The sequence below is a fragment of the Cylas formicarius genome, unplaced genomic scaffold, assembly GCF_029955315.1.
Source record: "Cylas formicarius isolate icCylForm1 unplaced genomic scaffold, icCylForm1.1 PGA_scaffold_6__28_contigs__length_40554024, whole genome shotgun sequence".
NCBI classification, from domain to species: domain Eukaryota; kingdom Metazoa; phylum Arthropoda; class Insecta; order Coleoptera; family Brentidae; genus Cylas; species Cylas formicarius.
In genome coordinates, this window is record NW_026844347.1 from 10,445,883 (window position 1) to 10,461,078 (window position 15,196).

At 34.2% G+C, this 15,196-nt stretch overlaps 1 protein-coding gene across 3 annotated transcripts in view; it reads left to right on the forward strand.

Annotated features, from left to right (window-relative positions):
• The window catches only part of LOC132703929 (inositol-trisphosphate 3-kinase homolog), a 177,995-nt gene that overhangs the window by 60,510 nt on the left and 102,289 nt on the right, over positions 1-15,196 (forward strand). Inside the window, exon 1 of one of the 3 annotated variants that reach the window (XM_060673476.1) lies at positions 13,307-13,509. The exons of the other annotated variants lie outside the window; for them this stretch is intronic. Within the exon in view, the coding sequence (XP_060529459.1) occupies positions 13,447-13,509 (63 nt within the window). The 5' untranslated portion in view covers positions 13,307-13,446. Of the gene's footprint in view, positions 1-13,306; positions 13,510-15,196 lie in introns of those variants that run through there. 3 annotated transcript variants of the gene reach the window in all.

A 15,196-nucleotide genomic window follows, 5' to 3' on the forward strand; every position in this document is an offset into this window, starting at 1 on the left:
CCGTTTAAGGAAATTTTGTGCTAAATACAATAAATCTTTTAATCACGGACACAACTAAAAATATCTCAAAACTACAAAGGCAAATTGACGGTTTTATAGAAAAGCTCACCACTCTAGTCCCTGCAAACATATCAACAATTTTGATCGACAGACAAACAAAAAAAACCGAATTCTTGTTCCAAAAAATTAAAAACAAAAACATTAAGAAATTCGAACAATTATACAAAAAAAACAAAAATCCAGATATTTGTGTCACCGATTGGGTGGAAAATCTAACAGAGACCGTTATTCCGGAATACGTAAATGAAGTTTTGAGTCTTGGTCCAAATTTTGCTACACCGTTAGAACGAGCCGATCAGTTACCAATCGGTGACAATTGCAGGTATAGAAACTTCCTTAAACGGTCTTAACACTCAAACTAGGGACGGGGTGCGATCGGAATGTTGCAATATAATAACTAATTACAAAAATAAATTCAACAAAAAACCAAAAAAAACAGATCAAAATAAACAAAATTCAAAACTATGCGCTAAAATTAAAAAAACAGAACGTTTCCTGAAACAACATAAAGAACTCAAAATTTTGATACCAGATAAAACAAATAAAACAGTTATTATGACGGACGCTCAGTATGACAAAAAAATGCTAGATCTACTAAAAGACAATACCACCTACAGAGAAATGAAAAACGACCCAACAGCTATTTTTCAGAGAAAGAACAACGACTTAGTGTCCTCCTGGGAAAAAAAGTTATACATTTCCCATAGCACAGCGCAAAGCTTAAAAATTCTTAATTCTCAGCCACCCAGAATTTATGGATTACCCAAGCTTCACAAGGAATCCATCCCTCTAAGACCAATAGTATCATGTATCCAATCACCATTTGAAAAACTCTCAAAATTTTTAAAGAACATCTTGCAAAACGTTATACATAAAAATAGATACTATATTAAAGACTCTTTTGATTTCAAAAACAAAATTAAAAATATTTCTCTACCCAACGATTACATCCTAGTTTCATTAGATGTTGCTTCTCTATACACCAACATTCCAATAAATATTGCTAAGCAAGTAATCATCAAAAAATGGGATAACATCAAAACCTTTACCGACATTCCGCTCGATGACTTTTTAGAAGCAGTCGAAATAACACTAAAATCAACCTATTTTGCATACAACAAAGTTTTTTATCAACAAATCGACGGATGCGCCATGGGAGTTTCAATTTCCAGCGCCATCGCACAAATTGTACTGGAAGATTTGGAGGAGTCGGTCCTTAGCAATGCCCTTTTTGACATACCTTTTTTCTACAGATACGTAGACGATTGCATAACGGCAATACCAAAAAACAAACAACACGAAATTCTTCAACTCTTCAACAGCTACAATCAGAAATTACAATTTACAATAGAAATAGAGTCCCAAAGTAAAATCAACTTTTTAGATTTAACCCTTCATAATTTAAAAAAAGGAATTAAAACCGAGTGGTACACTAAAGTGACCTGGTCTTCCAGATACGTTAATTTTAACTCCCAGCACCCTATATCGCAAAAAAAATCCGTAATTATTGGCTTGGCTGACCGTGCAATTAAACTCTCTGATCCGGATTTCAGAGAAAAATCGATTACTAAAGCAAAACAAGCATTAAAACTAAATAACTATCCGGAACGATTAATTAACACCATTTTCAAAAAACGTATACACCTATTCTATAACCAAACTAAACAAAAAAGCAACACCCAACAAAAACAAAAAAAAAATTATCTTTCGCTTCCTTATATACCCAGTATGTCCGAAAATTTTAGCAAAATTTTTATGAATCACAACATTACTATTGCTCACAAAGGATACAATTTGGTAAAAAACATTTTCAGTAAATTAAAAGACAAGATACCGGACGAAAAGAAGAGTCACGTCATTTACGAGATACCTTGCAACGATTGTGAGGGTGTGTACATCGGTCAAACAAGCCAGTATCTTAAAAACAGAATTAATGGTCACAAATACGACAAAAAAAATACGACTGCCCTGAAGAGTCATTGCGCGAAAACCAAGCATTCTTTCAACTTTGCGAAAGTAAAAATTCTAAAAACCGAAAATAATACAAAAAAAAGGGAAATTCTGGAAATGGTTGAGATCCAAAAAAATAAGAACTCTATAAATTCGAAAACAGACACCAACAATCTCAGTAAGTTATATTGCAACATTCTGAAATAAAACAACAATGGAAGTAACAACATAGGGATATATTAATATAAAATTATAAAAATAATTTAAAATAAATAAAAGAAAAAAATTATAAATTAACAAAAACACTCTGTATATCCTCTGAACCTTGCACCAAAACAATCGTGCATCGTACGATGTTTTTACAGTAACGTCGACGCGAGCAAACCTCGCGTATCGGTATTATTATTATTATTATTATTTTAAACTCTTATATATATTTTAACTGTTTCGTTAAATTTGTGTGTATTATGTCTGTGAGTGCCGTATACAAATCATTTTTTGTTGGACTTTTATCTTTTATCAAGGGTATGACTTTTTTATTCTCATAGTTGGAAAAAACCAAAACAATAATATTTCTAGGCACTATGACAAAACCAAACGCTTTTAAAGTATAAACTTTCATATGATGCTACCTCTTCAATTTTAAGATTTGTGTTTGTCTCTTTTTGGTAAGGTTCTTTGTAATTCCGTTGTGTATATGTAAAAAAAAAAGAACTGTACTATAACATAATTTTAGACTGTACCCCTTTCTGGAGAAGGTCATAGAAGACCGAAACGTCAATATATGGACAAAAAAAATTTTAATCGCTTTTAATACAAAGACCTATAACCCAAGAACCAAAAGCTAAACATATATATATATATATATATATATATATATATATATATATATATATATATATATATATATATATATATATATATATATATATATATATATATATATATATATATATATATATATATATATATATATATATATATATATATATATATATATATATATATATAATTACTAATATTCCTACAAATTAACCCATGCTATTCTTAATTATTATTATTTCGCAATAAATGTTCAAAAATATACGCTTCCATATTTTCTGGTGTTGTAAGGGGATTCACATAAACACGATCTTTAACAAAAAACATTTGGTGGTGTTAAGTCACATGATCGATTTTCACTAGCTTCATTTAGAATTACAATATATCTTCTATGAGTAACGCTAATATCAAATATGAGTGATCTATTTTTAAAAATAATGTTGCCATCGTAATTTTTCTTGCATGTGTGAGAGCTAGTTCTTTTTTTCGAAAAATTTAATTATTGTTTTTAATAAAAAAGTTGGGGAATTTTAAAATGAATTCAAAAGTAAATTTAAAAATTGGGTGTTCCTTTTAAAAAACTGTATGTTTTATTCTTCATGGTTTTCTCAACCTCCCTGTATTCTTTAAAATCATTTTAAATTGTGCATCCTAATAATCTTTATAACTTTTGTATTCCTCATTTTGTCGTAACTTTTGAAACCAATGAGATAATTAACTTTACTCTTTCGTTAACTCAGCCTGACAAGTAAATTTACAAAAATGGCAAAAATAGCACAGTAACTTTTCTTCGCGTAACTCCATATATTGAGAACTAAATCGTATAGCACTTATAAAGGACTTATGTATTGTGTGTTGTAATGCCTAATTAATATTCTATTAAAATAAAATTTGTCCCTTTTTATGAATACTTTACCGGAATACCTTTGGCACACCATTTTCAATGTTACTGAATGAATAAGTCTTTAACATTGGCAATAACTAATTCATCTCGTGTATACTTTGTTCCTATGTATTATTATTATAGTTACGTTTGTGAAGTTAGCTATGATTTAAAAATATTGTCGTTTATACCAATATTTTTATTAAAAATGAAGAAATATTGTAGGGGAAATTTTCAACAAAAAGGAAGGGTTTTAAAAAGGTCCCTTAAAGAGCTTCCACGATATCATAAACGCGTACATTAGAATTGACAAAAAGAGAATAAAGATATATAAAACAAACAATAAAAAATGGAGAGGATATTTGGATGCATCCTAGGAAAGTAGCCTTAAAAGCGGAACTAGACAATTCAAAAATTATTCTAGCTATTCGTGTTAAAGAAAACAAAACGTTAGCACTATTTTAGAAACTTCTGCATCATTACGCTAATAATTTATATTAATCATTTTTTTTGTTATTATTTACAAATCTTCTGATTTGCTTCTGCATCGGTTGTTGATAAATCGTACATTGCACGCACCGCATTTGCAATTCAACAGGTCATTCTGTCCATTTGTAGTCGAATTTCTAAAAATTTTGGTAACGATTGTGGAGAAGACAACATTTACAACTATTTAGTCGGTATCGATGGTACGGACAGTTGGACGAGTATAATATATAAATTCGCGTTTTAATAATAATTTCCCTAACGACGCAGCCAAGACGTTAAAATCATAAAATTTAAATTTTTGTGAAAAATTAGCATACGTCCAATTTATGTCCAAAAATAAAGTTGACGCAATTTGTAGTCCCGGAGAAAAAAAAGTGATTTTTATGGCACGACGTCTGGTTTCAATAAGTTCGTATCAAATTTTGTTCCAGTTAGATACGTCTCTGGCTATTCAATTTTGAAAGGGTATTTCCGTCATAGAAAAGGGCAAGGTCATACAAGTAGATCATTTTATTCACAAACGTACAAACTCAAAAACATGAATTATTGTAATGATATATTTCTGTTGAATAAGAATTTTTATATGACGCAAACTGTGGTAGGTAATACTCAATTGATAGCTCCTTTACCATAGATAAAGCCAAATATAAATTTGAATGCTATTATTGGCTATGTCGAAACATTTTAATAAATAATGAACCCAGCGGTTGACTTGTCTTCTTACTAATCGGCACAGTAGTCGTAATAGCTTTGGAGTAGAGTATTGAAAACATTTAAGAGGTAAATTTTATGGAAAAATAAAAAAATTCGACGTGTACACTTATAATTCCAAACCATTTGATAAATTGCCTATTCCAACAGTGCTTGTGTAACCTGAGAGTGTCGGTGTACACGGTGAACTATTGAGGCGGGTCACTACTTACGTTTCTAACAACTCGCAGTGTGTTAAAAGAAATAACTCGAAATCCAAGTTTATTACAATAACCTCTGAAGTTCCACAGGCGAGGCCCCTCTTTCGCTGCTCAATATTTCTTAGTGTTCGTTCTGGTGTTTTCGTTATTCTGAATTCTTGTTCAATTCCTTTTCCGTAAAAGTTAGTTTTGGTTATTTTTATTTTAGGTTTGTAGGTCTTTGTTTTTAATTATTTAGGGATATCAATGTTTTTGTTGTTAAATGGATAAAGAAAATTTCTTTTGCTTTTGTTGGAAAAAATTTCTGATGTTCATTCTGCAGCACCATTAGTCTTGGTTTATTGTTTGGTTTGTGTTATTGTTTATTGTTATTTAAAACTAAATCTAGAAGTAAAGTTCAGTATTAAAACGTTCGGATAATGATTCTCAAGGGCAGTTACTCCAAACCCTTAGTTGTTGTATTACAAAAATTATTTTTCTTGTTTTCAGCAGTTTTCTTGTAAGTCTTCGAATTTCTTTGGGGCCCATGTTGAGTTTGATAGTTTCTTTGTATTTTGATTTATCTATATACCCGATCTAGACAACATACCTAAGCTTACAAAATACCGCTAGTCTTGATGGCATATCAAGTTTTATCGTGAGAGACTGTTCCCACGCACTGCGTGCCCTTTATGTCACATTTTTAACCAGGTACTTGAATGAAATGTTTATCCAAAACCTTGGACAATTGTCAAATTTTATCCTATTCTCAAAAAAAGGTGATCCTTCCGTAGTTGAAAACTACCGACCTATTTCGATCTTGTGGAACTTTTCTAAGATATAATTAGAAATAAATTATCTACGCCACAACATGGTTTTTATGCGAAAAGATCATGTATCACCAACTTATGTTCCCTGTGACTCCCTGAACAAGCAAGGTCAAGTTGACGTTATATACACTGACTTCCATAAAGCGTCTGACCACATAGGTCATCACTTACTGATTGAAAATGTATTTCAAAAATTTCGTTTCTCCGATTCGCTGAATATAGAGGTCCTATCTGGTGAATCGTCGACAGTTTGTTGAGATTGAATGGTTTCGATCAGTTCCTTTTGTTCCAACTTCTCGTTCAAAGTTCTAAGCTTGGACGACTTTTGTTCAATATATTTATAGACGATCTCATATATTTGATCATCTGCAAGAAGCTTGCCTATGCAGATGGCCTAAAACTATATCAGTGCATTAAAACCGGCACAGACTGCATGACTCTCCAGGACAACATCAATATTCTCAGTCACTGGTGTAAAAAAAATAAATTTTTTCATAAAAACTCCTATAGTCTTTAATTACAATATAGATGGTACTGTCCTGACTAGACTTGCCACTATGAAGGATCTGGGGATTTTATTTGACCGGACGTTCTCTTTTGTACCTCACATTACTAAAATTTTAGGATTCGTGATAAGAAATTGCAGGCACTTTTTTTGTAGCTCAGCTATTGTTAAATTGTTATTTAACTGTTACGTTAGGTCCAAACTTGACTCGCTGGTATGGTCACTAATATATAACTGCCACCCTCAGTCCATTGAGAGTGTGCGGTGAAGGTTACTGAAGTATCTAATGTTAAGGGAGGAGGGGTCCTATCCTGACAGGGGAGTTGATCACGATCTTCTGCTGGGAGGGTTCGCTGTACTGCTTCTGAACCTGCCCAGAGACTTGCAATCTGTTTCATTTCTCTACAAGTTAGTTCATTACGGAGACGATTGTCCGTTTCTTTTGGAACAATTAAGTTTTCATGTGCCGCGGCTGGAAGGGAGACATCAATCAACTTCCTTATCGCAGTTACCCAGGTCCGATAACCATTTTCAGAACCCTGTTTACAAGATCTGTGTTACCTTCAATCAACTATCATCACACTGCGATTTATATTATGATGGTCTCCAGGTGATACTTCGGCAACTTCGATTGGCGTCGGGTTATCCGTACTGACGAGTCTTATCCTTTTCTTTGTCCTTTTAGATTTAAGATTAGTTTATACACAATAAATAATTTCACGCACAGTGGCGGTATCACTAAGAACTAGACATATCATATGTAAGATTGTTAAGACCAGGTTTCTTAAACTACGTCCAATCTTTTTTAAAAACACAATAGTATATTTATATAAAACTCAAATAAAGCTTACTTTTTTAATCCATATATCTTTTTCTTATATTTCGTAGGTGGATTTCAGAGAAAATTAAAAAAAAAAAATGTATAGGACTTTAGATTTGAGGACGATACTGTTACCAGTTAGAATGATGGAAAAAACGCCCATAATTTGTATATTGGACTTGATTTAGTGCCGTGTAAATATTCAATAATAACCCATAATTACATTTGATGGTTTTCATTCTCGAAGTACAGGGGAATCAATTGGTTGGCGTGGTGTTGAGAAGCGGCTAACGAACAACAGACCAGTTCATTTTCATAACTAATTCTAATTTATCGTTATAGCCTCGCTTAGAGGATGCAATCTAAGTATCTTTCACCGACTTGACGATCTGACAAAAACATCGAAAGATATTCCTGCTGAATTCACGTCACTGCCAACCTTGTAAATTTATATTCATTAATACTAACCAACACTTAGCCAAAACACTTATTAATTATATCGGTAAATTACGATATTATTAGTTATTTCTGGCGTTAATTTGTAAAAGTCGAGAACTGAGTTATTTATAACATTGAGCCGTTCGATGTCACTGCTATAAAGCTGTTTCCACGTCAACAATTTTTGACAATATTTTTGCAAGTCGTTCTCTTCGTGTCCGAACATGTACTGCCATTTATTGATCAATTTTTTACTTTATTAGCGTAAAATCAAGCAAATCTACACGTAAACCTTCAGGATTATCATCTCGGCTGAATATTAGTAATGCTAAAGTCAAGCCCCATAAACCGGAGTTCTTAGATAAATTAAAAGGTGATGAGAAAATGGAAGAAATAATAAAGTTTGTCTAACTTTCCGTAAAACCGGAAGTGCTATTCTCTTATTGCAAACTTCAGAATATAGCTTCATTCATATACCCTATTCCTAAATACCCTAAATTTCAAATTTATTCATTTTTTCCCATCCAGTATGTTGTATGTTGTAGTTTTATATCTTTCCGACTGTCTCAAGTTGCGCTCTCTTAGCTTTCTCAAGTGGTTCTCCAAAGGCCCAATTAAATATCTGGGACATGTGCGATGGGAAACAGGGTTGTTTTCTCTACTTCAACCTTGAATATGGTTTTTGGGAGTTCCTTAGTAGTATTTGTTTTTTTTTTGGGTAGCGTAAGTGACGAAGAGTGCTGCCCACTTTTTCGTGCGTGAGACGGCCACACTGGGCTTTTACAAACATCAAAGGAAAGAAGGAGTGGGTCATTTCGAAAAAGGTCGACGCAACTTCGTATTCCATTGAGTCTGTTGCAATCGGAACTGATGGCATATGACTGACAATTTTATTATTCCCTTGTCCATATAAACTCCTGCATCTCTTCCCGAACATTTCCAGATTGTTGTAAACCAACTCCTGTCTTACGTTTTCCTAAAGTTGATTCTCCAACTAAGCTCTAACAATTGATACCTATTAGTATATTGCCCACACTTTCCAAGGTATTAGAAAAAATTCTCGACGGACAGATAAGATTCCATGTTGTAGGGTATGCATTAGTACCATCAATAAATCGGGTTTCAACAACTGCATTGCTTAAAGTGACGATGACATAATGGAGGTAACGGACCCTGGTGAGCTGACTGCACTCGTTGTTTTTAACTATTCAAATGCATTCGATCGCCTCAATCACTGTCCTTTTAAGTATTCTGGGATTTATGGGCTTAAGCAATAACTTACAAAGATTCATTAAATCATATTTAGTATGCGGATCATAGATAGTAAAAGTAAAAGATAATTAATCTATCTTCAACGGTTCATGTGCCATATGGTGCGCTTCCAAGCACTCCAGCCCTCATTTCTATGCTGACGATACGCGGGTCAAAGACTGACATGCCACTTAAATATTTTGATATGGGTATCGTAGGCGCATTGTTTTTCTATAAACCCACGAAAGTCTCAGATACAGAGTCTGTTGCGAGTAAGTGTTTGGGTAACTCCTCCCAAATACGATCCTGTGGTACGAATCTTGGTTCGACTATTGATACTGAGATGAGATTTTCGGACCATATAAATAATTGTGTAAAAAAATCTTTCGCTGATCTTAGTATATAGTCCAAAAAGCGTACTAAACGTTAAAATTGTATGTGACTCAATGGTACTCTCTCTCTCTCTCTCTCTCTCTCTCTCTGCCTTCTAGAATACGATACGAAAAGTATCCAGCTTATTCAGAATTATTGTGTTACATTAGCGCCAGAGAGTAGTAGAGTGATAAATTAACTAACCAAAACTAAATGACTCACGATGGTAGACAGACGTACTCTTCATAGGCTAGTGTTCAATAAAGTAATTAATAATAAATGTCCTTATTATTTGCATGTTTAGTTGTGATGAACATAACCTAGATCTTAGACATCACATAATTTTGTTATTGCGCCTCCAGCGCATACCACTACATTGTTTGAAAGTTGGTTCACTTCCGAGTTCCTAAATTGTATAATAAACTTTCTTCAGACTTAAAAATTTTTTCGAGCTTTTGGTTTAAAACTTGTATCAGGAAATTTATCCAATATTAAGTGTAACTCCCCCGACAATAACCTTAATGCTTATTGTTTCATAGAATTTCTGTGATTACGGCCTATTTTGTGGAAGATTGTTATAGTCGGTACGATTTGCGATGGCAGAGATAGCACCAATTACCGGATAATTTCAGTAGTTTCCACTACCAAAGAGGGTCGCATTTTTCGAAAACTGCTGCCAAACCTCAAAAGGCCCTGTTTAATTATTATTACCGTCGGCACCCTTTCATCACCTTAGAAACGTGCCGTCGGCGTCCGTTATCGGCGACTCAACCCCGTCTTCGCATATTATAAACACTATTAGTTTTGTATTACTTTTGGAGGCCCACGAAATGATGAGATTGGGCTTAGGTCTTTCAGTTATTAAAAAGCTTTCAATGTAACAGCACAATTCTTTCACAGTGCACGTAATGTTAAGACCGAACGATTGTAAGAGGGGGTAACCAGAACAATAAAATTTTAATTTGAAAATTTATAATACATATATTTATTTCTTTTAATGAATATTTATTAAGTTTTTGGGTCTAAACGAATGGTGATCAGTCAGTCAGCGCGGTGACACGGTTCCCATCTGAAACTAAAAAAATAACCTTTGTACCAAAGAATATTAAGATTCATAAAACAAACTTAATATTACTTAATATCACCAGAAAACACAGATAACATATATTTTTTGCATAAAATCTGGTACTGAGTTTAGGTTGGTACGCGAAGTATCCTGTTGCAAATAACCACACCGGCACTGAAGGGTAGCAACACACGACAGTGCAATAAACAACACTGAAGGGCAGAGACACTCGACAGTAGCCCCGACTTTCAACCAACAAAGTAACAACGTTTAAAATAAGAAACTTCCATAGGCTACTGTAATACTTTTTACAAAGCTTCTGGATTCCTCGTGCATCGGTTGTTGCTGAGTCGAAATTGCTGATGTTTCGCCAATCATCCTGTTGGCTTCTTCAGAGCTTGACTGAAACTGGACTGCACTCAGCAAAAACCGACGCGGGAGGAATCCAGAAGCTTTGTCAAAAGTGAACGTTTATAATAGTTTAATATTTAACTAAATTCCTTGGGTATATTTAAAAAAATTAAAATGAAACCGATCAATAAATCATTTGGTACTTTGGCATTTTGGCCAATAAAACAAAACCATCATGAAATTCAACTGCTGTACTCGTGGGAACACTCACCTTTAAGTCTTCGCAATAGCTCGCAACACTGGAATGCACGGTTAACCGAGAAATGCCGGAAAGATATTTCTTAAAATGTTACTGCACCCCAATACTGCCCTTCTACTAATCGATATTTTTATAGAGCGACGGCCAAAAATGCGGTTTTAAGAAAACATCTGGCTCACAAGTGGTTGTTTATTGCGTAGTATGTACAAAAATTTTATAGGGTAGCTTAAAAAAATATGCGTCTTACACGATTAAAGGTATTTAATAGTATTTATTTCAGAAAGGAGGACTTTCAAGCGAACTTATTATTTTTAGTGTAGTAAAGTAGTAAAAGATACCGATCACGAAGTGTAACTAGTGAATCTAGTGGGACTTCAAGAAGTAGTTCCCGTTCTTCGTCTTCCTGTGACAATACAAGAAAGGAAGTTCGTAGATGGCGAGCTAAGTTTCATAAAATTCGTAAGAAAGAGGAATAAGGGTATCGACCACGGCAGTTGGTATGGCGAGAGGAAACGGACAGGTCAAAAGTGCAAACAAGACAGCATTAGACTCGTTGGCAACAATCGGTGCCAAATGAGATAGCGATTTGTGGGAGACAAATCTTAAGAACATACAACTTCGTAAATTGGGGGTTAAACATAAAATTCGTAAGAAGGAGAAATAAGATAGAACGACTAAACGTATTAAAAACAGGTTGTAATTATTTCATAAAGACTTAGTTAAAGTGTGCCAAATGCATCGACAAGAAAGCTCATGAATTACCCAGAAAATGGTTTCAAATGTGAGTTGTTAAAAATTGACAAAAATTACAAAACAAACTTGCTGTATGCTACAGACGAAATAATTGCTGAAATAGGTCATCACGTTTTAAAATTGCCTGCCTACCATTGTATATTTAATGCCATAAAATTGTGTGGGCTCAATGCAAAATATTTTTTTATAAAAATATTGTAAGTGAGGCAAGCCACGATGATGCTGCAGTAGTATCTGTTTGGAGGCCCAGCAGTTACCAAAGAAAATTGGATCAGTTATATAACATAATAGAAGAAGAAATAGAAGAATACTGGGAAAAAGAGATATAACGGACCGCCACTTATTATTAATGTAGACTACGGATCATTTTCTGGTAGTAGCAGTTCCAATTTTCTCTCTGATGATAACGATATTTCGTCGAAATTACAAACTAAATATGGCTTACTGGTATATTTATTCTTGGCAAACTGTTATACGGTATGATTTTTTTGGTATTGTTTTAATTTTTATTGCATGGACAGAGTTTTCGGATAATAGTTTATTTAGCAAATTATGATGATTTTTTTCATGTAGATTTACCTACTTAAGTATTCACGTATCATTAACGAACACCCTGATTGAATAACATGAATCTATCTCTGTGCATTTGCGTAATAGTTAAACTAATAAATGCCTACAACTGATTCTGTCTCTCTAACTCCCGAGTAATATAATCGTGATCATAAGTGACGCCTATCTTGCATGGACATTTAGGGCTTAACAACATCTGTTGAAACATAAGCAGAAGCAAGATGAACCATCTATTTTATTCTGTCCGGCATTTTATTGCCGACTATACCACCACAAATCGTAGCGACTATATTCTACTTACTCCGCACGCTGCGCTCTATTAATCTATATTATCTACTCTATTGCCATAATGTTGCATATTAGTTCATGACAATGCGTTTTTGTGGTTAAGATAGGAAGCATTGCATCAACTTTGCCAATTCCCTAATTACAATAAAGTTTTATTTATTATTATTGTTATTTGCAAATCTGAGTCCAAACTAAAATCTAACTTGAACCAGATTCTGGCGATCCTTCCAAAGGCGGAATTCAACACCCCCCGTAAAATCAGGTAAACCACATGCGGACCACCCGTCGTCTTCTCCAACCGTTTGATCTTACTGCAACGATGGGCATAACGAGAGTGTCCCTTATCGCCGCTAATGTTCGATGCCCGCGTGAATGAATTCGAGACCCAATCCGAAATATAGTTCGTTATCTGGTGGGATAAATATTTATCACTATGTTAAACCACTCACTGGATCAGTTTTAAGATTCTAATGTCGGGATCGGGGTATTGACCACTTGTTGCTCTTTACGTCATCAGAGTTCGCCGCCAATGGTCCGCGTTCGCAGCGAGATAAATGCCTTGACGTCAATCGGCATGTATTTTTCTTCCATTTCCGCCGATTAAGCGAATTCGTGCATATTGCGTGTGGCCGGAAAACGGGGGTGTGCGGCGAAGATAGTGCATTTATATGGGCGGACCCGATAACAATTTCATACGTACATTGTTTATTGTTATCTAAATTGGTACCCATTACCGGCCGAATGGCGACCAAAACGGTGGACTAATTTTTCGTGCGTCGCGAGCGGCGTCAACTTAAATAAGTTCGCGTTTGATTTCTTGCTTATGAATGCCGAATACTTGCCTCAGTTATGATCGTGAAAGTATTTGAGAACTTTTTCACGTTATGCAAAAACAGGGACGAATGTTCAAAGGTAACAAATAATTATTTGGTATTTTTTGATCGATAATAGCAAAGTTTGCAGAATAATATATAAAGTTGCTTCACTCTCCGTAAATCTGTTGTCCACGTCGCTTCAGATTGCTTTTATAGAGGTTTTCTGGTATAGTGCAGCGATCGACAACCGTTTCATGAGGTTATGCAAGTTTTTAAAATTCTTGTCTTCAAGATTACAGTGCGAGCGAACACTTGAAGGGGGCGGGGGTAAAATTTTTATTGTATTCGGTAAATTTATTATCATAATTGTAAAAAAAAACGTTACATGGTTTTTTAGAGACGGATTTTTTTCATTTCTATGATTTGCAAAATATAAAAACTGCAGAAAAATGTTCATAATTGTTAGTTACTTTGCCGTGCCATTAAAAATCCCAAACTGTGCTACCTAGTGGTAGATGTGGTATTTTTTATGCGACATTTGGTACTCATGTTTCTCAAGCAAAATCTCCAACCTAGCCCTAGCAGTTTTAGTCGCCATAACCACTCTACGGGCGTAAAAACAGTGGGCTTTCATATCTTAATCCGAGAACTTTTGAACAATTTTAATGAAATTCCGTTCCGTTTTAGAGAGATTTAAATCGATTCAGAACGTAATGCAGAGCTTGGCTTGTGGGGCATCAATTAAAAGGTAATTAAGATTAGATTGTAAAGAAATATATTTAGGGATGTTATCTGTCAGATTGACATTTTTATACCTAAATTATTGCTTCTGGGCAAAAAAAAATGTATGTTGCAACCTGTAGACGACTTTGTTCCCGTCAAAAACATGTGGAATAGAACTCTTAAATAAGCTTTACCCACTAAGGCACACCCCAATCTGCAACATCGCCTGCTAGGTCCCTTAGCTGTTAATCTGTATTGCATACATACAGATATGTCCCTAGTCTAACCATATTTTTTTCCATATATTGTTAAATATATTAATGTTTTTTTTAAATATGCCAGTGTGGGTTTAATCTGTTCTTTCTTCAAATTGTCTTAAAAAAATTGAGTTTATTTTATGTTGTTGCTTTTGTAAACCATAGATTTGACATTCATTGATTATGTCAACTACGGTTAAATTTACTTCACATATATCACACTTAAATGGAGGTTTGCCGTTAAGATGTTTAAGTTAAAGTTCGTATTACTTCCAGTCTGGGTTATATAATATGATTATATTTTGTTACTTATTACTTCTGGTAATGCTTTTCGAAGTAAAGTTTTGTTTGCAATTGCGATTTCATCGTCACCTATTAGTTCCCTTGTTTCCTCAATTATTTCGAGATACTCTATTTTTGTTACTGCTAAATCACGTGTGATACATCTACTGGAGTGAGCATGTATATCGGAGAAAGCGTTTTTTTGGATATGTTTTTACAGTCGTTATATATTTTGCCATCGCTACTTTTCTTTGTAGGTTTAGTGGCATCAATCCAGATCCACAGTAGAACCTCTGGATTGGTGTTGTTAGAAAAGTACCCAAGCAACACCTAGTTTTGACAGTATGAGGGCTTTGTATATTTGAAGAAAACTTTTCGGATCTGCTCGCCATTTTGTGTGAGATTAAAGGTTCAGGATATTTAGTAATTGCTTACATTCGAGTTTCTTAATTTGCTTTTGCCAGATAGGTGTGCTCTCAAAAGCAAGTCCTAAAAATTTGATTTTATTTACACACTCGATGA